This window comes from Boleophthalmus pectinirostris, unplaced genomic scaffold, assembly GCF_026225935.1.
Source record: "Boleophthalmus pectinirostris isolate CB_2022bp ecotype Guang Dong unplaced genomic scaffold, ASM2622593v1 HiC_scaffold_7, whole genome shotgun sequence".
Classification (NCBI taxonomy): Eukaryota; Metazoa; Chordata; class Actinopteri; order Gobiiformes; family Gobiidae; genus Boleophthalmus; species Boleophthalmus pectinirostris.
Window position 1 is genome coordinate 7,101,408 of NW_026571473.1, and position 25,438 is coordinate 7,126,845.

The following is a 25,438-nucleotide window of genomic DNA, read 5'->3' on the forward strand; positions in this document are numbered from 1 at the left end:
AAACAATATGGTCAAGGCCGAGACAATTTACAAAACCGAACTAATAAACATAAATCATGATTGAAACGAGCCGCCCTGGTCACATGTCTTTGGTGTTGTGTCGATGTGAGTCAAAATGAAGTCAGAGTTGGTGCATGTGGTGAGCCTGTGTGTCCATGTGATCCCTGCAGCCCTCTGTGCAGCAGCAGTGAGGGGGTTAACTCTGCTCTGGCCTGGGGTCATGGGGGAAACATGCGCCAGGAATTTGTGTGCATGTGTGTGAGTGTGTGTGAGTGTGTGTGTGTGAGTGTGTGTGTATGCTTGTCCGGAGCTCTCTCCCTTCCCTCTTCCCTCTCTCTCTTCCTTTCTTTCTTTCTTTCTCCCCCCTCTAGCTCCCTTTCTCTCTCTTCCCCGCTCTCTCCTTCCGCCTCTTTTTATCTTTCGCTCTCCACCTCTTTCTCTATCTCTCTCTACCCCTCCCTCTCTTCCTGCTCTTTCCCTCTTTCATTCACTCTCTCGCTCTTTCCCTCTTTCTATTCGTCTCTACTTCACCCTCTTTCACCTTAGTCCTCCCCTCTGTTCTCTCCCCCTCTCTCTTCCACTTACCCTCACCCTTCTTCTCCCTCCCCTCTCTCCTCTTCTCCCTCCCCTCTCTCCTCTTCTCTACCTCTCTCTCCTTCCTCCCCTCTCTCTCTTTCCCTCTCTGTAACTGCCTCCCCCCTGCTCTCTCGTTTTCTTTCTCTACCACCCCTCCTCTCTTTCTCCCTCGCTCTCTCGCTCTCTCTCCCTCCCTCTCCCTCTCTCTCTCTCGCTCTCTCTCTGTGCTCTTTGACTCTGCTGTCCTTATAAGGCATCCAGCGCCATGGCAACGGCCGGGCTTGAATAGCAGTGTCAAATCCCTTCGCACTCCGCCACACGTTCACTCTCTCTAAAGGACACAGCGCAGGCAGAGGCAGACCCAGAGCTGCCCGAGGAGAGGACCCCGGCTCCACACGTCCAGCACTCGGAATTTCACTAGATTTCTTTCGACTTATTCATAACCGAAGACAGGAAAGGGGTCTGCTGACTAGCTAGGCGGGAATGCAAAAGAAAGTCTATCATGGGTTGGTAATACCGGACCTAGCTGACCAGAAAAGCGCATAGGACAACACTGCTGAACCGCTGTGGTGGGAGATTTCACAACTTGTGTTTGAGATTGTTTTGTTTTGGTTCGCACTGACATTTGAGCCAAGGACAGCTGGTGAAGACTACAAAACAGCTTTATTTCCACTGAGGACGAAGGACTTTGAAGAACTTTCTGAAATTGCAATTCATTTGGGGATTTTAAGGTCAACCAAAACAAGCGTGCATCTGTGCTATAGCTGAACGGAGTCTCCAGATTTCCTGAATAGACATTTTGGACATTTTATTGCCAGTTCTCGTCACTTTTGCCATTTAAACAGAACAGAGTCAATAGTGTGTCTGGATAGAATGCTTTAGATGTGTAGATAACAGCAAACTGGTTCAACTAGTTTTAAGTCGGAGAAAGAGCGAGAGAGAGAGGAGGGCAGGGCTTTTTAACCTCGTCCGCAGGGAAGTTGAAGGTTTTTTTTTGTATGTTTTGTGTCTTTTTGGGGAGAAAGCTGTTGAGGAGATATTGAGAAGCGCTTGGTGACACTACACAGAATAGGTGAGGTCTATTACTTGTAAAGACAGAAAAAAACGAGGGGGGCGAGAAAGTGTTCTAATTTATTGTTTCCTGTGCAAAGGAGGCTGCAACCTTTCCTCTCTTTTCTAGCTTGAACTCTGCTCTGCTCAATGTTAAGTTTTCACGCAGTTCGATAGCCAATGAGCAGAGGTCAGGGCTACAAAACACAGGCGTGAATAGGCTGGGGAGCGAAGAGGGGATTATACAAAAGCACTAGAGTGGACCTAGGTCAGAAAAAACACACGGCCAGAGGGGAGAGGTCACTCACAAGGACTGCAAGACAACTATTTTATCTTTACCAACAGAAACCTGCTTGGAAAACCAGTATTTTTTCATCAGTTGGTATGATTTTATTCTTCTGACATTTGCAAAAAAATAAATAAAAATCATTATAGAAGTATAACAAATTTTTACCAACTTGAGAAGAAGAGGTCAAGCAAACACGACTACAAGACTACTTCCATTTTTTTTTTAATGGACAGATATCTGCTTGGACAACCAGTCTTTTTGAATTGATAAGTACTTCTGATAATTGCAAAAAAGTCAGTATTGAAGAAAGTATTGAAGATTTCTACCAACTTGAAAAGAAGAGGTCACTTGAACTATAAAACTATATATTTTTGGACAAAGCCTGCTTGGAAAACCAGTCTTTTTGTGTATGATTTTGATTTTGAGAGCTGAAAGACAATATACAAGAAAAAACAACTTTTTTAACAAATTTTTGTTTTGTTTTTTTGACAATATTTTGAAGCCAGCCGTGCCTCACATAATTTCTAAACATTTATGGAAACAGTTTTGACACTACCCTAAAAGACTGCATGCTTCTAATACTTGAAAGTTATTAGTAGTAATAATTATAGGGTCGTGCGGGGGCTTGAGTATGGCCATGGTGAGCGGGGGATGGGGTAACCCTAATGGGGACACAAACGGACTTGGGGAGAAGTACCTGAGGAGGGAGGAAGAGGATGGCTCACCTCAGGCCGGCAGCAGCGATGTGGATGTGGCCGATGAAGATAAGGCCTGCGTGGTGGACTGCGTGGTGTGTGGAGACAAGTCCAGTGGAAAACATTATGGAGTCTTCACATGTGAGGGCTGCAAGAGCTTCTTCAAACGCAGCGTAAGGAGAAACCTCAACTACTCCTGCAGGTAAGAGTCAGAAACATGGAATTAAATGTGCACTGTGTAACTTTTTCAGGTGGAGGGTCCATCACCTGCTTGTTTCTATGGATATGTCATTGCTCTGTCTGGAATGTTCCACAATGTGATGTTAAACAACTCTACCCTACATTTATTCAGTTACAGATGGTTTTATAGCTCTGCCTCTCCACAGATCTGACCTGTAACTTGGTCTCCATGAAGATAGAAAGGTTTAATGCCATACTGTGAAACATTCCAGAGCAATAACATCTCCATGGAGAAAAGCATTTGAAATACCCTACACCAGAAAAGTTACACAGTGCACCTTTAACCTCAGGAATAAGGAAAGTCGCAATGTAAAATTTGGTGTCAATTTGTAATAACTACGCCATAATAAGCCTTAATAAAGCAAGAACAAAGACTTAATTCTCCTAACCTCTTAATTAACAGAGTAATTAACAGAACTGAATCGTTCTGAATACATTATTTGAATTACGCCTTATAGGTGCTTTTTTAAGGTTGTAAGAGTGTAGTTTTTTTAAGAGGTTAGTCACAAGATGACATTTTCAATCACATTTTTTACTAAATAACTAGACCGTAGCCTTAATAAAACACAATGAAGACTGAATGTATAATGAACAACTATGAACAACTAGTAACTATTTCATTTTTAACTACTTCAGTTCAAGGTTAGGGCTACGAGATAGAGTATTGAGGTATTTATTAGGTTCCACAGTATGGTATGAAAATTGTATATCTCCATGGAGACTTTTTTTTTAAAATTTTGATCAATAAAAACACCTGTATTTGAATAAATGCAAAATTGAAAGTTGTGGAGCATTCGTGACAAAGCAATAACACCAAGCACATGGCGGGCCTCCCACCAAAAAGTGAATGACCAAATAGTGCATCTTTAAACTGCCATTAATCAGGCAATATCCCTCTAAATCTTTGCATAGGGTTAGCAAAGTGCACTCACTTTTGACCCCTAGTGGTTGGATTATGTAAAAGTCCTTCTTGTTGACTCAACTTTTGCCCCTAGACTTGGAAGTTGTTAACCTTTGAAGCTTAGAAAAAAAAAAAAAAAAAAGACTTCACAGACTTCACAGAAATGTAAAATTGATTACCCGTCAGAGCCCAAAAGTGGGTCACAAAACAGTTGAATGAAGTTTAAATTTTCTGTTTTGGTTTTAAATAGTTTAATTTAGATCCAATCCTATAATCAGGTAAGTTGACACTACTGAAACATTTACAGAAGCTATCTTGTATTATGTGATTTGTCCAATTTTGCTCCAACAACTATTTATTTGGGCAAGTTTTCCAAGATATATACATCAATTTTGGACTGCCACTGTGTTTTAATTAACTTGACATTACCAACCAATTTATGTTGTAACAGTCTATTTCTCTGTCAATAGTACTAACGTAATGAATTTGGTTGATATCTATGATGAAACGTAATACATACTTTAAAAACTTACAGATTATTTATTCTTAAAAGTAAGATAGACCTACTTTTTAGTAACATCACTCAGAGTGAGATCATACTGGAACAACACATCAAAATTGGAGCTAAACTGGAACTTAACTCGGACTAAACCTGGACTAGAACAGGACCAAACCATGTCTACACCAGGACAAAACTGGGATCAAGCCAGGACCAGTACTATAGTGTACAATGATTAAGTCACAAGCATCAGTAAAGAGAGAATATTCAGAATACAAAACATCTGTCTGCATGTATGAAATTTAAACATAAAATTAAATTATGAATGAAATCCAATAAAACAATACATTAAACATTCACCTCACTGTTTTAATAGGAGCTATAAGTTATTTCAATGCAGTTCTAGAGTTAGTGTTTTTCATTTTTAAGTTAGGGTTAGAAATGAGGATTATGGTATTTCTAACTAGCAGTAAGTAAGCTTTTGTTAAGTATGAATTAAGTCTTTCTTAATATTTTATTAAGGCTACTAAAAGCACAGCCATTATAAAGTGTTGCCAACATATTTTTCCTACCTCTCATATTGTTTGAGTTCAGTATTTACACATAATGGAAACAGAGTAGGTTTAGTCCATTCTCTGTGCAAAATGATATGTTACAACCTTGGGTATATCTGGCAAACAGCTATGTGAGAAAAACAGAACGCTGTGAAGGTCAGTCATGTGATTGGTTTAGAAGGTCAACGTTGCTATTATTCTTAACCGTAGAACACAATGTGGTGAGTCCATTCCACCCACGCCTGCCACATATATGCAAGGTAGGGTTGTTAAAAGTATCCAAAATCGATACTGAAACTAGTATCGAAAGTAGATCCTCATTTGGGCAGGTATCGATCCTAAAAAGTGACATTCACAGGACAGAAATGAACCTGTAATGAATAGCTTTAGAATGATCTTGAGCTGTAACAGAAGCATAAGAGCACATAGACTAGTATACGCCAATGCACCACTACTTTCTACATTTTAGATACATACTGAAGACATCAAATGCATGAAGCAAGATATATGGAATTATGTAGTAAAGAAAAAAAGGTAAACAACTTTCAACAAAGCAAAGGATGGCTACTGTGAGGAACTGAATATAAAATATTTTAAAAAGTGAAAGAATTATTTCCCTTTTTTTCTTTGCTACATAATGACATATATCCTACTTCTAACTATGAGGAGATGGGGAGTAAAAAAGTTTGACTGGTAGCACATGGAAAGCCATAATTTAATTCTGAAAATCACATTCTATTGTCTAAATAAAGAATGTTTTTTATTGAAATTTGTAGTTTTCAGATTCTAGAATGTGATGATGTCATACTCGCAGATGGGGGGCAAGAGTCAGCTTTTCCTGGCTCTTCTACTTTGCCATGAAATATCCAAAAGGTACACACACAAATGTTGGACCTGACAAGACCCAAAACTCACTCCATTACAACAAGAATCTGCATTTTAACAATATTAATTTTAGCTGCCCCCATCTGTATTAAATAATATTGGGCAGTACAATGTTGTGATGTCATCTGAAAACCAAAATCACAATTTTAAGACTAACACAAGACAAAATTTATTTTGGTTCAAAGTCGAAAATCCTGAATAGACCTTGTACCTTCTACTTGTTTGTCACCTTCAGGGCGAGTGTAGGAGGTTTTGAAAGACCGGCCGTAAAAAGGGCGTGAATGACTGATGATTTACAAAGGGCACAGCCTTGGCAGCTTGTAGGGTTCACTCAGCATACAGGGGTCAAAGGAGCTTCTGGGGAGAACAGAAATAGACTATAAATCAGACATATATATGAATGACAAAGTAGTAAAATAGGTTAAGGTTGGATTTCAAAGGTGCATTTTAAAAAAACAAAACATTTTTAACAATTATAGATACTTATTAGTAACAAATGAGTGAGGAAAGGCATGAGAAATATGTAAAAATAAAGGTTGGGAAATATATGATGGAAAAAAGGTAAACATTTTTTGTATTTTTTTTTATCACAAAGAAATTAAAATTGTCAATTAAATTTAGTTTCATTAATGTAAACAAAGCAGGTATTTAATTAAAAAATATAGTCACATTTCTTTCAAAGTCTGAACTCAGCTCCAAACCAAATGCTTAATTGACTGACAAAGAACTGAGTCCATTACAAAGATTGGCTCTACTTTTGATTGAAATATGTAATTCGAGAGGTTTATGTAAAACAAATGTAAAATGATAGAATTCATTGTGTTTACAGTGATTCAGTGGGTGAGTCATTGCCGATAAACCAGAACATGGTCGTTTCAACTCTTGCTCAAGCTAAAAATGTTGTGTACTTTGGCAACATACAATCTCACCACTGGATCTTACTGACACTGGCAACCCCAAATGACCCATACTAGTAACGGGCTACACACTAAATATTGTTAATATTCCATCTCAGTGAACTCTATGTGTCACTTCTTATCTTATTGTATTGTTTATTTAATTCACAGATCAAACAGAGAATGCCAAATAGACCAACATCACCGCAACCAGTGCCAATACTGTCGACTGAAAAAGTGTTTCAGAGTGGGCATGCGCAAAGAAGGTAAGAATAATAAATACATATGGAACTTAAATGACAAGTTTGCGTTTTGTTTTTTGTCAAAATGCATGTATAGGTTGACCAGAAGTCCTTATTTACCTGGGACAGTCCTACTGTTGAGCCCTGCGTCCCTTGTCCCAGCAGATTTATACAAAACCAGTGGTTTGTCCAGTTTTAGACAAGAAATGTCCCTATTTTTGACCTATTTTGATCTATACCAGGACTAAACTAAGACTAAACCAGGATTACATCAGCTAAAACAGGGCAATCACAATTTTTGACTAATCTGATGTCCTCCAACAGTAAAAAAGAGCATAAATTATCATTTGTTTTGTCAAAATACTGAAATCCGTGTTTGGTTTATTTATACCAACCATCCAAACCCAGATATGTCCCAGTTTAGAATTTTGAAAATCACCTATGTATGTAGCCTTAAGATAACAGTAGGCATATAATAATTCTAGTTTTTATTATTAAGGTTATTAATTATTAACTATCTGTTCTTTATTATAATGCATTTATTTGATTGCATTCATCCAGTGTTTTGTCACGGCATACTTACTACATTTCTTCTGTAGTGCTTTATTCTTTATTCACGCTTAGCCTCTGACGAGGATTTACTGACACCGTTATTCGAAACCAAAATAATAACCTATAAAAGAGAACAATAACAACAATTTTAGAGAAAATAGTTGCCTCATGCTGTATCATTATAAAGCTGCAGACATGATGTTGTATAATGGCGTCCTCTGGTGGCTAACTGCTCAGCTAGCCACGTGTTTCTGTCTCGACTAACTTTTTAACTTTTAGAAGATAGAAGCATCTATTTTTGGAAGTCCTGCAGCCTACTGATAAAACAAGTCTGTGTTTAATATTTAACTAGATTTTAAACCCAGTTCATTATTATTTTATATTTGAACTTTTTGCCCGCTTACCTGACATTTCTCCACCGAAAAAAAAAAAAAAATTAGGACGCTATTTCAACCAATCAAGAAAGGGTTTCGCGACAGAAGGCGGGACTAAAATCGATGAGTGACAACTGATTTGACCAATTAGTGAACCTGAATCTCCCGCAAAGTAAATAAGGAATTGTATGGCTAATGTTTAATATCATAGGCTCATTTATTAATTTGTTTTCACGGCGCATATTCGATAATTTAGATCAAAGCACCAAAGTCCAAGTCAAAGAGAAAAGCAACAAGAAAAGGCATGTATTTTGCTAAGAATTTTCAGTAGTATTACATAGGCCTGAAAATACTATAATTTCTCTATTTAGCTCCTAATTTACTGATGGAAAGGCTCATCTCAGCCAATTTGCATTCTTTTTCGATTAATTTATCCACATTTTAAAGACGTACTTTGTAGGGTGATCAGATTTTCAAAATCAATAACTGGGACATCCATGGTTTTAATTAAGGGAAAATGTTATGCACTCAGCACTAATGTGAGTCAGTAGTCACATTTTCTTTCTGTTTTCGTCATTTTTATGCAGCTTTTCTGTATTTTACCTTAACAAATGGCAATTTATGCTGGGACATTTCTTGTATAAAACTGCACTCATGACTAACATGTGAGTCAGTCTAGGGTGACCAAACGTCCGTTTTTCCCCGGACATGTCCGTATTTTGCGTCATGTCCGGGGCGTCCGGGTTTTTTTTTATTTTTTTATAAAGTGATGCAAATGTCCGGGTTTTCAGTACCGTTCATTAAACTGAGCGTCTCTCGTAGCGTCTGTGACTCAGAAGGAGCGAGACACAAACAGTCGGTCAGTCTGCAACATACCGAAGCACAAATGCCCATTTAACAATGACTTGTACAAGAAATTCTCCGTTTTCCATGCCGGTCGGGACCATGTGCGCAGCTTGTGAGGTGAGAGTACAGTGTCCCTCGTTTATTGCGGGAGTTACGTTCTAAATATAACCCGCGATAGGTGAAATCCACGAAGTCGTCTGCTTTATATTTTACAATTATTCTATCTGTGTTAAGGCTGTAAAACCCCTCACCACAAACTTTATACACTTTTCTCAGACAGGACAGGTGCAACCCTTTTTACTTCCTTCTTAAAACTTATTGCTGCTGTCGTCCTTTTGTTATTTTTACTCCTTCTTTATGTAACAAACTGAAGATTCATTTATTCCATAATGGAGCCCAACAACGCAGAGTCCCGCACGGCTCCATTTTTGGAGACCCCAGTACAGGACCGCACCCTCGCAGTACAACAACGTAACCGCGCAGGACAGGACCGCACCTGCCCGTTAACCCGAGATTATATCAAACTTTTGCGCCGCCTACGTCACGGACTGAACCAAGACTAAACCAGGAGGACTAACCCAGGACTGATTCCAGGACTGAAGAGGAGGACTAATCCACGACTGAACTAGTACTAAAACAGGACTAAACCAGACCTGAAACAGGACTCACCGTCAGGACGGGCCTGGAGGTGACCACAGGAGAAAGGACCGGCTCAGCTCCGCACCTCACGGAGTTAAACGCGGCAATTGCCCGATCGTTCTTTGCGGACAAACTGCTCGGCGTTCTCTCTCTTAAGTCCAAGATTAGTCCTGGTTTAGTCCTGGTTTAGTCCTGGCCCACCCGTGTGTACCTGGGACATGTGACAAATCAGTATGGTTTTAAACTTATTTACTTCCGTGTCACTACTAGGCCAAGTTACAGGTCAGTTGTTTTTAACAGATCCATGGTCAGATGGGTGGATAGATTACCTGCTCAGTGTAAGAATATTGTATTTTTGAACAATAACTCTGAATAATTGGAAGAATAGGATGTATGTTTAATGTCACATTGTATAACATTCTCTCTATTGAGACAAGAAAATGGCAGAATCCCAATGGAAGGATTTATGAACAGCAAAAAGGAGAATGCATCGAGTGAGTTTGTAAAAGATGTGTGTGTATCATGAGTAATCTGCATTTTTACATATAAATACACAGTTTTCTATTCTAAGTAGTTGTTTTTGCATGAACTCCTGTGCAGTTGTAGTCCTGTGAGTGCAGTTTAGGTCAGATACATGGTCAGATCATAATAGTTTTGATCATTTTGCCACGCCTCCTTTTAGGTAATTCATCAATCTGCTGGACATGTCTTTAGTCAACCAAGAATCTGTTCTTTAGTCAACCGCAGCCCTACATGAACTATAATCAGTGACCCGTGAACAAAGAGCTGCTAAGTACGGCCATTTTCTTGGAATTTCCAGTCAAATACTTCAGTCATCATCAACCAGAACAGGTTTAGAGCAGTTCTTCTTGTGAGGTGAGGTCAGCTCTGGGGAAAGCGTCCAGGGGCAGTTTAATGAAGATCAGTGAAGCCAAGGCATTTTAACAAGGGTCAAACACAGCACTGTGGAAAAAGGCCGTCATACTTCATTTGAGACGGCATGTTTAAGTAATTCACAAAAACTATACAAAAATAAAGAAAGCTATTGATGTATAATGTTATAATTAGGGGTGTCAAATTATCGCGTTAATTGCGATTAATTAATTACAGTCATATTTAGCGCGTTATGTTTTTTAATCGCGTTAATCTCATTTTTAATCTCTAACTTTAGTGTTTCTGTATGCGAGTTGCTTTATTATAAAACCTGTTTTTATGTGTTGTTGGGACAACAACAACACACACACAAAAAACACATTTATAAATTTTTTTAATTTCGGTAATTCCACTCATTGCCGGAAACCCACACAAAACGCGCGCAGTAACAGCGATGTAAACGTCATGTTAACGTTGGCGGCGTCAGTCACAATGGACGAGGTCGAAGAGCCAGTAGAACAGAGGCAGCAGTGCACAGGTAAAAACACATTCGTGTCTTGGAAATTCTTCTCCCGACGTGAAATATAAAAGAAAATAACAAATATAATATCGCCTACAACTTAAATGTCACTGGTGAAAACAACCTGCATAGGCTCATGTCTGCACTACTGTCCTATACACAAACACACACACAAACACACACCTTCATTATCGTCATTAACCTGAGAACGCGCGGACCACGTTTCCTTCCGTAGACACTGCGCGGACACTGACGTGCTCCCGTGAGCCGCGTGTGGATCGTGTTTTCTCGCGTACGCTGCGTAAACCGCGCTTCCTCCTGTAAACCAGAACTAACACCAAGACTAAAACCAGGACTAAACCAGGACTAAACCAGAACTAAAACCAGAACTAAAACCAGGTCTAAACCAGGACTAAACCAGAACTAACACCAGGACTAAAACCAGGATTAATCCATTCCAGGACTAAACTAGGACTAAAGTAGGACTAAAGCAGGTCTAAACCAGGACTAAAACAAGGACTAAAACCAGTGATCTCATATATAAAGCATTTCTCTATCAATAATATTTTTAATATGGTTAAGGAAAGACTGGACTTTTTATTGTCTTTAAGTAGACAAAAGTTATGTTCAGATTTCCTCGTCTTTACTTTACAGCAAACAGTTTCTAATTCATGGAGACTTGGGCTCAACAGCCAATTTGGAGAGATTTGTTAAACAATAAATGACTTTATAAAGTCACTTTTTTAAATCTATATCAGTCTTTTGATCTGCCACAATAATGTAATAATGAATTTAAATGAAAATACCTCAAATTGAAGGCTTTTCTCAGCAATTTTTAGGTGAGATTAAAATGAGATTAATTAGATTAATTAATTACAGATCATAATTAATTAATCTCTCAATTTTTTTTATCGCATGACAGCACTAGTTATAATCATGTAAACAGTTGTTAGTCTATATGTAGTATTAATAATAGTACTTGAGTTGTACTAAACAAAATGAGTTATTTGAGCATTTCTGTTTCTTACATTGCTTCTTTTTCAAGTTTGTTTTTCAAATTGTTGTCGTCTATAACTGTGCAATCCCTCATTCGTGCAGGTACGATCGAAAGCGATACAGAAATGAAATTCTGGCAACTGGACCACCAAACGTTTTACTCTAAAACGTTTGCCCAGTTAACAGAATTGAATTTTCCTTTTGTCTATAACCTTTAGAGACCTTTATAACCAGTGGAGATAATATTTATATTTTGTAGTATTAGTTATAGTGATCTTAATCTACTACAGTTTTTTTTTTTTTTTTACTTTTCTTACTGTCCATGTGAGAAATACCTATAGTTTTATAAGTGACAAAACCTTTATGTGAACAATATTAACATTTGTATATCACTATTTAAGAAGTTAGATGTTAAAATCTTTGTTAATTATTTAGCAAATTTTACAAATCAGATGTTACATCCTGGCATTTACAATTACTCTTTTTTTAACTCTTTTTTTTTTTTTTAGTGTTACTTTGACCTGTATTTTGAGTTGAGTAATGTTATTATGAAGTAATGGTTCTCACACTTGATTAGAGTACTTTCCTGGACTAGTTTGTACTTCACTACTTCATATGTTTTGAAGTAACTGTACTCATACTTGATAACGTTTTTGGCTATTCTTCCTTTGATAATAAGTTCACAGTATTTCCTGTTAATACAGGAGACTATGGTGTCTCTTCATAGTCTAAAGTTCTCGCTCTCAGTCTAAAATAATCTAGACTACAGTATATTTACATAACAAAATTAGACTTTGTTGCTAATTGCATTGTGATAAACTTAAAAAAAATTGATTACACTCATCAAAAATGTCTGCTTAAAGACTAAATATAGGCAATAAGTGGCATTTATACTCCATAAATGAGATTCAGTTATTCAAAAAATTATGATTCTTATCAAAAACTATGGGGCACATATATTGTTTTGCTTCTCTACACCCTTCCTAGTTTATATATGTATTTCTAAGCAGTGTGTAATTGTGGTGTTGTCAGCGGAGTCTTCTTTCAGATTCTGTCAGTGATACTGGTCCATACATAATGTTCAGAGGTGAAAGTTCACGGAGTTATATTGGGCTCTAGTTATTCACGAAGCGCTGAGTGTGCAGCCCCAGCCTCACTGTTTCCACATTACCTGGAACTGGCCACCTCCACGCTCTCTAATGTGTTTTTAAAATGCACTTTGGCACTTTCTTGTCACAGCTCCAGTCCACTACCAGTACACTGTATTTCTATTAGAGCCCGACCGATATGGATTTTGTTGTGACCGATATGAAACCGATATAATGGTAGTAGGAGCTGCCGATAGCCGATAAAGTCACCGATATATTTAGTGATGTAAAAATTCACTGTAAATCTTGAATTGATTAAAAAACTTAGGTTTGGCTCTAGTGGATTCTAAATTGGGTTTATTTAGGCAACATTTATTGTTATTTTGACTCTTTACATCATATTTACATACAATAGATTGGCCTAATAGCATTTTTGCATCACATTCTAGCTACTAGTGATGGGTATTCCAGTTTTGTTTTTTTTGGAGAACCGGCTCTTTTGGCTCGGCTCACTAAAGCAGCTGGCTCTTTCGGCTCCCAAGCAACTCTTGAGATTGTTTTGTTGCAAGCAGGACTAAACCAAAACTGAACAGGGACTGAAAAAGGACTAAACCAGGACTAAAACAGATTTAAACCATGTGTAAAACAGGACTAAACCAGAACTGAACCAGGACTGAGTGTCGGGACTCGGTTTCTATCTCTCTCCTGCACTCGAGCCCAAGATTAGTCCTGGTTTATTCATTTTATGCTGAACTGCAGCCAAATATGCACTTTTTTTTAATCCTATGCACACGCAGATTTCTGAAAGTTTAGTTTTTAGCCGCTGCTGCTGTCAAACTACGGGTCTACATGCGGCATGAAGAGAAAAAGTGAGAAAAAGAGAAAACACGGCTCCCAATAAGAAGCAAGCTCCCGTTCGCTCTAAGAGCCGCTTCGATCGCGACCGACCCATAACTCCTAGCTATTAGTCTTTAGCCGTAAATGCTGCGCACCGCGGTAGTTAATTATATGCATAAATGTGGATCATTCACACGTCTATTCACAGCTCATTTACATATCAATGCTGGTCCAGTAACAAATATACGGCCAATATAGTCACTTTACAATAGACCAATAGAAAACAGACTGTTCATGTGCGGGAGCTACAGCAGCTAACCGCTAACAACACCTAAACTAGCTTCAAAGTCGATGTATTTCCAACACTCACCGCTCACACAGGCTCCTCCTCACATCACAAGTCTGCACTAATAAATGTCCTTTTAATCCAGACTCAAACCGATTGTCCAAAAAAGAATATAATCTCAATGTTGCGCACGGCTGCGGGTGTAAACAAACACACGCGAGTGAAGTGACGTCACTCTGGTGGTGTGTTCAGGGAAAGTACGGACACAGACACAGACAAATTACACCGCAGATAAATACTGATGCGGAGCCACTTATTAGGACATTTATCTGTCTGTAAATTGGATTAAATGAACATAATGTAGAGAGTCTAAGCTTTATAACGAGGTATAACATGCCCACGTGAAATATCGGCCCCTATCAGCAAGCATATCGGCCGATAGCCGATATGTCTCCAGGTGCCCATATTGGCCGATATATCGGTCGGGCTCTAATTTCTATAGCACATTTTTAACCATTTAACACTATAAAGTATAATAAAGCAACTGTGTAAAAGTAAAACAACAAAACTACAAAAACACTTGCTTAGAGATAGTTAGAAATACTTAGAAATTAACCTAAAAAGTTCTACAGTATGGCATTAAACTTATCTATCTTCATGGAGACAAGCAACTGACGCAATTATTGATGCTAATTAATGAAGTAATGGGTCAGATCTATGGAAGAGAGAGCCCAGTCTCAGTAAGAATGTATGTTTTTCAAGGTTTTCTTTTTATTTAAAGTAAAATACAAAAACATGTAATGGAATAAATGCAAGATAGTAGGGGTGTAACAATAACGGAAATATTGTGATATCGTATCGTACGTTCTCCCAATAATATCATGGACCATCACAATATATCAAGTCTCTTTGCTTAAATTAAGAGTTGTGGTGCAGCAATAGCTAAAAAACACAGAGGGAACTACATAGGCCATGAACCTTTGCTCCATTTCAGTGCCGACTACAGGAAGAAATTACAGTTCTAAGCACTTTTAAGTCTTAGTTCTTTGGATTAAGTCTTGTCAAGGCATTTTAAGAGGAAAATGTAGCATATTAACAGCGTTGTTCGCAGCCTCCACAAAATATCTCAATAAATATCGTACCTTGAGATGTATATCATGAAAATATCGTACCGAGAGATTTAGATATTGTTACATCCCTAATTGTGAGCCTCCCCACCATATCGTGAGCTTTCCCACGATATCACAATAAGTATCATACCGTAAGGTTCATACTGTGACAATATCGTATCGTGAGACTTGGATATTGTTACTCTCCTACAAGATAGATATGTTAATGTGATACTGTGGGACTTTCATGGCCCAGCAGTAACATCTCCGTGGTGACAAGTAGGAAGCGGGCCCCTCACCTGAATAGTTACATAGTGCACCTTTTAGATGAACTTTTCCATTATAAAGTATTACCTTTGCTATTTATAGTACACAGACATTACTGAGAATTTCAAATGACATTGAGAGAAACAAGTTTGTGTCAATTGAGTATGACAATTTGACCTGGACACTGAAAGTTAAAGATTCCACAAACTAAAAAAGCATAACAAGAAGGGTACTATGTTATTATTTTTTACGATTTTATTGCAAAATCTGTTTAGGTCTCTTGTAAAAAATAATAGAGCTGGGTTGGCTTCACCATTTTCGATTTACTTACTTACTTTATTACTTATAAAATTTTCTGTCACTGAAGTACTACTTTTTGGACCTAAAGCTTCTCAAGAAATGTGACTCTCTAGCACTTAAACCCCTTTTTTGTCAAATCCAAAACAAAACACATGGGGAAAAAAATCACACAATATTGTTTTTCTCATTTTGTGGCTAAAAAATAATCATAAAAAGTCATCTGTAACCCTGTATTCATAATTAGGCTACTACTACACATCTGATGTTATTATTAAACTAAACACTGTATGGGTCATTACATAGGCCTATATTCAGCTCTGGAGCAGCTCTCAGCTTTGGAGACCTGTGACCTAAATTACACAATGTTTATATCAACACCAGTGACATTCAGCTGTCTTCTCTTTCCCTCTCTTTTACTCTCGTGTACTTTGATTAGCTCTTGTCCATTTGTAACAGTGTTTTTAGCTTCGTCCTTTCTCCATTAGGGAAAGGCAATGTGAACAAACATTTCAAAAATATCTACAATTGCAGAATCCCTTTTACAGCTCTCTCCCTGTTTTTAAAATCAAAAGAAGAAATCTAGTGTTTTATTTAAAGGTGCACTGTGTATCGTTTCTGGTGGAGGGTCTGCCATCTGCTTGTTTCTATGGTGATGTTATTGCTTCATAGTATGGCATTAAACAAATATATCTTCTTTATTCAATCCTAATAGTTTTTATTTCTCAAAACTACCACAAAAACATGCATTATTACTGCAAGCGGACCCATTTCTCTACAGATCTGACCTGTAACTTGACCTGGTGATATGCCTGCTTGCCATGGAGATAGTTAAATTAAATCCCAGACTGTAGAACATTCTAGGAAAAAACAATAACATCTGCATAGAGTCAAGCAGGTGGCAGATCGTCTACTAGAAAAGTTACACAGTGCTACTTAAGGAGCATTACTGTATTGTATTACCACTGAACTATAATTGTTATTTTAATTGTCGCAATTTTCAAATGTCAGTGGCTGCAGTTATCTTATCTATGAATAGAATGTCCTCTACGAACAACAAAACAAACAGTCAAAACTGGCTTACCCTGTAGTTAAGAAATTCTACACACATGTTCTGAAATTCATCTAATTCTTTTATTAGTTCAACAATAGTTCAGCCTTCTTTCAATTATTATTGTTGATCCTATTTTACACAAAATTGATATATCCTCAAAAACATACTCAGAGTTGTATTTTGTTTCATTCACACATGTTTGAGTAATCCTTTATTATCAGTCTGTCTGCATCTCTAAAGCTCAAAATGTTCTGCTCCACCTTGTGATGTCATGCAGAGGTCGTTTTCAAGTGAACAGCTCCTTTTACCTTTTGTTAAGTAGAGATTGGAAATTCCAGGGCTTATCCAATTATCCAAATGATTCTAATGAAGGTCTGTGGAGTTTAAAAACACAGGGGAGCACTTTCTGTTTTATCACATGACATCACAAAGTGGAACAGAGTGTTTTCCGTTTGAGAGAAGAACTCAAAATTCACACAAAAAAGCCTAAATTTGCAAGGTTCGTGTATTAAACATGTGTGATTGAAACAAAACACCACTCCAGGTCAGTTTTCGATGAGGAAAGATAACATAGATCAGAAATAACATAATATAGGCTCTTTAAATGTATTAACTCAATTTGGATTTGTATTGTACACACAGTTGTATGAAATCTGTGTACATTTTAGTTTTATGTATATTTTGTATTGTTAACTGCTACAGCAAGAGTCCTAACTTTTCATCATTCTGTAACCCATGCACATTAACATAATCATGCGCTTGTGTCCACAGCGGTGCAGAGGGGCAGAGTCCCTCCCTCTCATGCTGTGATCAGCCCTGGGTCTCTGGGGGCCGGAGTGGGGGGTCCCGGCGTTGGTCACATGGGGCCCGACTACTTCAATGGTCAGCCGGTCTCAGAGCTCATCTCCCAGCTCCTCCGTGCAGAGCCTTACCCCAGCGGACGGTTCAGTGCCCCCTACGGACAGGCGCAGATGCAGGGGTCCGGGGGGGCTTCTGTCATGGGCATAGACAGTATCTGTGAACTGGCAGCACGGCTTCTCTTCAGCACCATCGAGTGGGCCAGAAATATACCATACTTCCCTGAACTACCAGTGTCAGAGCAGGTGAGAAGAGATCATTTTACTTACCATTCACCTTTAATTAAATAAACTATTTTCTTACATACCGTAACCGGTTTCTTTATTGACCTTGTTATAACCAGGGATGAACCAAGTCTCATATTGGTACCAGATATTGGCACGGATTTGGGCTATAAATGAATGCAATAAGTATAATCTTCTGGGTTCGGGAACCCACAGATACTTAAGGCCAAAGTATCAGTATTGGTATTGGAAATAAAAAAAGCTGCGTCAGTGCATCTGTAGTTATTATAAATTTAAGTTGATGCATAAAAAAATGAACTTTTAGAGTGTGGAATAAAAGTCTATAGTTGATATTAGGGATGTAACAATAACCGAAATATCGTGATATCGAATCGTCAAAGTTCTCACGATAATATTGTGGGCCATCACAATATATTGAATTACAAAATGAAGAGATGGTGCAGCAATAGCTAAAAAAAGACAGAGGGAAATACATAGACCATGATCCTTTGCTCCATTTCAGTGTAGACTACATGAAGAAATAACAGTTCTAAGCACTTTTAAGTCTTAGTTCTTTGGATTAAGAAGAAAAAGTAGCGTATTAACAGTTTTTTTTTGCCTTCACAAAATTTTGCAATAAATATCATACCATAAGATGGATATCCTAAAAATATCATACTGAGAGATTTGGATATTTTTATATCCCTAATTGTGAGCCTCCCCACCATATCGTGAGCTTTCACACCATATCGCAATAAATATGGTACAGTGAGGTTCATACCATGATGATATTGTATCGTGAGACTTGGATATCGTTTCACCCCTAGTTGCTATTCAACCAAACTGAACAGATGGTAATAAGCAGTGCACGCAATGATCTAGTAATACTGTGCTCGCATGTATTTAAAAAAATAAAAACATTTAAATAAATACGTTTTTGATTAATAAATATTTGGTATGACCTACAGCGGATCTTGACTCCTTTTTGAAATCTTATACATCAGCTAAAACTATGTCATGATTGAAATCCAGTTGCAAGTCTTCAGCTAGTTTTCACCTGAACATCGCGGAGCTCTGAGTGACTGTTCCTTTCTGTTCCTCCTGTAGGTGGCGCTGTTGAGGCTGAGCTGGAGTGAGTTGTTCATCTTAAATGCCGCTCAGTCCGCCCTGCCTTTGCACATGGCGCCCCTGCTGGCCGCTGCGGGTTTCCACTCCTCACCCATGTCTGCCGAGCGTGTGGTCTCCTTCATGGACCAGGTCAGAGTGTTCCAGGATCAGGTGGAAAAACTGAACCGACTCCAGGTGGACACGGCCGAGTACAGCTGCCTCAAGGCCATCGCCCTCTTCTCACCTGGTCAGTGTGTGTGAATGTGTGTGTTCAGTGTGTGTTCAGTGCGTGTGAATGTGTGTGGTCAGTGTGTGTGAATGTGTGTGTTCAGTGTGTGTTCAGTGCGTGTGAATGTGTGTGTTCAGTGTGTGGTCAGTGTGTGGTCAGTGTGTGTTCAGTGTGTGTTCAGTGCGTGTGAATGTGAGGAAAATAACTATATTAAAGTAAAAGATGTAAAGGTGTAGGCACATTTGGAGCTCTTCTGTTTATAACTGAATGATAATTAATATCTTATAAATGTTGCTTTAAAGATACCATCCATAATTAGATTGACAGAAACCCCACCATGTTGTATTCTCACATATCACCACTAGTTGCTTTCTATATTACTGCTGTCTGATAGTGTCTCAGCTGTTGTCTGACAGAAGACGAGCAGAGAGCACAGGTGAGCCTGAACAAAGGTCAGGTGAAGGGGGGAACAGGTTTCACATTTGACATCTACTAGTAAAAAATTTAAAGAAAATTAACAGATGGTAGCTTTAAAGGTGCATTAACTTAATGATGGCAAGTCTGCTAAGTGCTTGTCTCCATGGAGATGTTATTGCTTTGCCAGAAATGTTCCACAGTATGACAATAAACTTCTCCATGGAGGCAAGTGACACCATCAGACAAACATACCAGATCTGTGGACTCCACTCACAGTAGCTTACATATTATATATTATTACATATTTTGGAGCCCTGAAAAAAGTATTTTTTGATTTCCAAAAAGTCCTTTATTTATGAAGATTACTGCATTTGACTCTTTAATTGTCCCTAAAATAATTTATTTTATTTTATATATATATATATATATATTATATATATATATATTTTCTTTTTAATTAAAAAGTATATTTTATTGTCATAATTTAACTTGAGTGTTGTATACTTTCCCCTTAACACAGTTGAGTACTTCTTGCTCCAGTGGCAGGGTTAATGGACTTAACCTGTTTGACCGCATAGCTTTACTGTAAACTAACGCTGTTTGTGTTTGAGTAAAACACGAGACTCAGAGTTCAAGAGGCTCCAGGGTGGAGAGAGGGTCATGGCAGAACAATAGAGTAAGGCTGTCAAACCTTTGACACCAAGACCAACCAACTAAGAAAATATTTAACAGGTTTAAAATAGGACTGCAGTATTGTAGTTCATAATTAACCCGAAGGAAGACAAGAATGTGGATTAAATTCCCTCTAATTTGATAAGGGAGGGAACTATAGCAGGGTAGCTGCGAGGCCTTAAACATCTTAAAAAAGTCTTAAAATTCATGTTCCTTAATCAAGGCCTTAAAAGTCTTAAATTATGTTGTCCAAGTCTTATTTTTTTCACAAAGGTCATAAATTTCATCAGCCTATTTTTTTGTTTACTCATTGCTGCAGTGCAATGTTAAATGGAGGGAGGGAAAAAAATATGAAATAACGTAACGTGAATGAACATCTAATTGCAAACAATACTTTGGTTTTTGCCGCCGGCAATGAGTAAACAATCAGTTCCATCTACACTGCCCAAGACGCAAAACTCTAGTCAGATCTGCTCATGTCACGTACGCATTTACGTCACATACATCACCACCTAGAGTCACCACCGAGCCGCCTGACATGCGTACCCAATCCAATTCCACACACTTTTGCGTCACCATATGCATGCAGATTTCCTTTCGACTAAACACAGAATAAAAAGTGAAGATGCAACTCCACTTTTGTGTCTTCTGTTCCGACAGTCATCATATAAACGTAGTCTTTGATTCTAGATATAATACCGGTAGATGGTTGGTCATTATTAGAATTAGACCTGGTGTTTTTCACCCGCATAATGAATGTGATGTTGGTCTTAATTTTCAATTAAGTGGTCTTAAAAAGATCTTCATTTCAGAACAGTCTTAAATTTGGGGTAGTCAAACCCTAGTCAAACCGGAGGGTACCCTGTATATAATCATGGGAGATTTACAGTTTTTGCAAAAAAAATTGTCTTATTACATACATTTGTATGTCCAACCAGGATACCAGCTGAACTGATATTTGGAACCCGATATCTGGTCCAGCAAATAACTTAGTATCGAAACCGATATCTGATACCTCATCATTATTTCACATGGTCCTATTCATCTCAAGGTTTAAAGTCCTTTTAACAGACAATCACGCCTTGGGTTGATTAATTGCACCACTTTCTGATGCTATTGAGAAAAAACAATGTCACATGAATTTATTATTAGAAATGTTTGTAAATGAAACATATCTAACCCCTCTCTCGCCTGTCTCCTCAGATGCGTGTGGTTTGACAGACCCCGCCCACGTGGAGTCCCTGCAGGAGAAGGCTCAGGTGGCTCTGACCGAGTACGAGAGGCTGCAGTACCCAAACCAGCCACAACGCTTCGGCCGGCTCCTACTGCGTTTACCTGCCCTCCGCGCTGTCCCCGCTAACCTCATCTCACAGCTCTTCTTCATGAGGCTCGTGGGGAAAACTCCCATCGAGACTCTGATTCGGGACATGCAGCTGTCTGGGAGCTCCATCAGCTGGCCCTACGTCCCCGGACAGTGAAGAGAAGGAGGCGCCAGAGCAGAGATCAGACAAAGAGGATTCACAACACAATAAAAGATTTGTAATATTAAACAAAGCAGACAAGAGTTATGCAGGTGTTTCAGAAGCACTTTTTCATTCTCTGTGAAATTTAACCATAGGGCCAATTCAAACCCGTGGAATAGAAATTACTGATAGTAGTAGGTAGGTAAAAAAACACAGATTAAAGGTGCACAGTGTAACTTTTACAGTAGAAGGTTAAACTTTTGAGAATGAACCCCATCACATTCTAGAATCCGAAAATAGCTTTGCCTTGAATGTTCCACAGTATGGCATTAAATGTATCCATCTCCATAGTTAAAGTAGGTCACACCACCAGGCCAAGTTACAGGTCAGATCCGTGGAGAGGTGACCCCATTCACTGTAAAAATGCATGTTTTTCACCATTTATTTGAGCAACAGAACCACCCAAGCAAGAAAAGTTACACAGTGCACTTACAGTTTCCTTACTTTAAAAGGAAAAGGCAAGTCTAATTTGGATTTAAATGTGCAAAAAACTAAATTTATCAGTGATTTGGAAGATATAGGTGTGAAGGAAAATACAACACCACTTATAAACGATTCTAGCTGGAGATTTCTTATTCTCATTTCTAGATACTGTATATTAGCAGCACTTGTAAGTCCTCTGTCTGATCTCTGGTGCTCTGGACAAACATAAATACAGACTGTAAAAGGCTACATGCCATCTCTACCTCCTCCGACCCCCCCCTCTCTCTCTTTCCCCCTCTATCTCTCTCTCCGTGTGGACCCAAGCCGAGTTTCACTGAAGCCATAGCAGCCCTATTTTCAGGCCTCTACATTGTTTTAAAGCTTGTGGGACACAGACGACAGACTTTGTTACCAAATGTATTTCTGAAGACTGCAAAGGATCATTTTGCACAACAACACATAGGCAAAATAATAATTAGAATAATAATAATGTTGTATTGCAATGTAGAAGGCCCCATGACCAGACTGGACCACCAAAACATACCGTATAGTATTTCGCTCACGTCAGTACTGTTTGAACTAGAAAGAGACACGTAAATCCCCAGATATTTAGTTTGGGCTGACCTACTGCTTAAAGATGTACTATGTAACTTTTCTGGTCCGCTACCTGCTTGTCTCCATGGTGACAAGATTGCACATTATAATGATAAAACTGATCTCTCCTCATGTAAAGGAGCGGGTGATTCTACATACTAAGGCCTAGTTACAGGTCAGATCTGTAAAGAGGCAACTCCAAACAAGCAGGCAAAGTACAACATCTCACCAGAAAAGTTACACATTGCAGCTTTAAAGGACAGATATAAAGAAAATACAGATATAAAGAGAAAAAAAGGACAGATATAAAGAAAAAAATGTGATGACACTGCTCCATTATTGTTAAAACACAACTGTGGATGTCTAAAGATTATCTTTATTTCAATTTTTTTAATGTTTTAAGCAGAGTAGTGTACAATTTAAGCAGTAACTGTAATTTGTTGTCATTTCAAATCACAATTTTTCTACATATCGACCCAAAAATATCGCAAAGTGGAGTCTAAAATATTGCGATCATGAAGAAAACTTATATTTGTCTCTAGTTTTAACCTTCATTTAGTCATTCTACACTTTTTTTTTTAACATATCTAATCTTTCAGAGTGATCAAAAATCAGGACAGTTGCCATAGCGATTAACTATTTAAAACAAAAATGTATGCATGCAACAAGAATCTGAAGTATGCAATTTAGTTTCAATACTAAACGTACGCTCATAGCATCTTCGCATCATCTTTGTGTAAATTTTGTACTCTTAAAACTTGGCATGCCTGACCACAAACCACTACGGAGTATTACAGTGAAAGCGTAGTCTTACAGCGCCCCCCAGTGGTACGAGTGGAGAAAAAACACTTTGCAAGTTGAATGTACAGCTGCTCCCGGACAGTTCCATCCTGTCTGACTTTATTACCTCATATTTTATACATGTTGATTGTACAGAGAATACTCATGTGCTTAAGATAGTATAAAGGGATCAAAGTATTTTCAAAAATGTCTCCATGCTTTTAAATGTGAATATCGGTTTTGAAGAAGCGGTACCCAAAGTTTGACCCAAAGTTATTTTCAAAAATTCTCAACAGTTTTATAAAGAAAGCATTTGACATTTTTGTAATTTTGTGGATGCCTTTCATAACAGATTGTGAATGTTTTTAAAGTTACGAGGTTGTGTGGTACAATGTTAAATTCTTATACTTGATTTTATATGCCAACATTTGACTTTTGTTTTGTTAAAGCTGCTCTATGTAACTTTTCTATCTGTTGGAGAGTCTAGCGCTTGCCCGTTTCCATGGAGACGTTATTGCTTTGCCTAGAATGTTCCACGGTATTGCATTAAACGTATCAATCTTGCATTCTTACTGTGATTGTGCTCGCCTCTCCTCAGACCTGACCTGTATCTTGGGCTTGTTGTGTCACCCGCTTGTCTCCGTGTATGTATAAAAGAATAAGATCATACTGTGGGACATTCTAGGCAAAGCAATCTCCTCGGAGACAAGAAAAGTTACATATTGGAGCTTTAAATTGTAAAAACAACACTGGCTACGACCCCTTGCTGATCGTGACAGCATTTTCTCAGAGAATTGTGTTATTTGTCAAATTATTAACTTGAGTGATTTGTCTGTGTTTCTTTGTGTTTTATGAAAATGCCAAACTTCAAAAATGCAAATTTGTTTGTATTTCTGGACATTTTTGAATTTTGAGAAATAAAAATATGCAGATTTCTTCAGTGTGAGTGGTGTGTGAATGCAAAACTGACATCAACACGGACATACACAAAATACAGTCAACAGTACTTTACAAAATGGTGGTTAAGTCTCTGTTACATTTATTTATCTATCTATCATTTTATCTTTTCAGAGTTTATTTCTATGATGCTCCACTTTTAGTTCCTCTTCAATGTGAGTAAGTGACAAAAGCTTTATGTTGACAATATGAAATGATTTGAACATTCACTGTAAAATCTAACACTAGGGTTCACTTGCATTCAGCTCATTTACTTTACTCACAGCAACTGATTTGTGGATCTTAATGATTGCGGTCAAGTAACAGTTACTTTCCGAGCGAAAAAAGCACATTACTTGTCAATAAGACTTAAGGTCAACTTGAATGAGGCAAGTAACTTCAACAGTGATGTGTTATTGCCAAGAGTCCAGCTCCATTTCCCAGTCTGTTCTGGTCCTCCTTTTACCTCCCTGTTTTTCCTACAGCTGCCCTGATCCTCCCAGGGCGTCTCTATATCCTCCCTCTGTTCATTCAGTCTTTGCTAGATTACACCTTTTGTTTCCTCCAGCATTTTTTTCAGCCTTAAGTTCAGGGCCTTGGTTGTGTTGACGTGGAATGACAAAGCTTTATTATTTTATTGTTACACATGTTACGATGTGTTTGAACTTAAACTGAACAAAAGTTTTGCTATGTTTTTTTTTCAAACACTAATAAATATTCAAATCCTTGTGTACCTGATGCAGCTCTTACTGCAGAATTACATCACTGTAGAACAGAACCTGTTTCTACTCTAACTTGTGTATAGAAGTAATATTTACTTGCTCAATTCAAGTCAAGGTCCAAGGTTTTACCAAGTTACTCTTAAAGTAAAGGTTACTACATATTTCAGATTTGAGGAACTGACTGAGTAGTTGGCACAGCTTCACAACATGAAATTTATGAATGAAAACTAAAGTACACTTCATTGCTGTGCCTAGATCATTGAAAGAGGAATTTACTGTTCACTACACTGAGGAAATACTTGGAAGCTCGGCTTTAGATTCACAGTCCAGTTTAGTCAAAGGCAATTAACTTCCTAGGATTTTTCATGTAAAATCTACTTATTAGATT

General features: G+C 38.1%; 1 protein-coding gene across 2 annotated transcripts; it reads left to right on the forward strand.

Annotated features, from left to right (window-relative positions):
- The first annotated feature begins 855 nt into the window (after nucleotides 1–855).
- LOC110167947 (nuclear receptor subfamily 2 group F member 6-like) lies at nucleotides 856–24,327 on the forward strand. 2 transcript variants are annotated; one of them, XM_020933353.2, is made up of 5 exons: nucleotides 856–2,812; nucleotides 6,757–6,851; nucleotides 17,337–17,668; nucleotides 18,755–19,001; nucleotides 21,276–24,327. In XM_020933353.2, exons 1-5 carry the CDS (start codon nucleotides 2,547–2,549, stop codon nucleotides 21,548–21,550), a joined length of 1,215 nt encoding a protein of 404 aa, XP_020789012.1. In that variant the 5' UTR covers nucleotides 856–2,546; the 3' UTR covers nucleotides 21,551–24,327. The 2 variants fall into 2 exon arrangements, with proteins under 2 accessions (XP_020789012.1, XP_055020983.1); XM_055165008.1 differs by lacking the exon at nucleotides 856–2,812 and adding an exon at nucleotides 5,472–5,677.
- Nucleotides 24,328–25,438: the final 1,111 nt, after the last annotated feature.

What these genes read in the sequence shown, in the direction of transcription:
- LOC110167947 (XM_020933353.2), top strand. Translation starts at nt 2,547, where the DNA reads ATGGCCATGGTGAGCGGGGGATGGGGTAACCCTAATGGGGACACAAAC. An exon ending in AACCTCAACTACTCCTGCAG is followed by an intron (nt 2,813 to 6,756) that starts GTAAGAGTCAGA and finishes TTTAATTCACAG; the next exon opens with ATCAAACAGAGAATGCCAAA. An exon ending in CATCGCCCTCTTCTCACCTG is followed by an intron (nt 19,002 to 21,275) that starts GTCAGTGTGTGT and finishes CTGTCTCCTCAG; the next exon opens with ATGCGTGTGGTTTGACAGAC.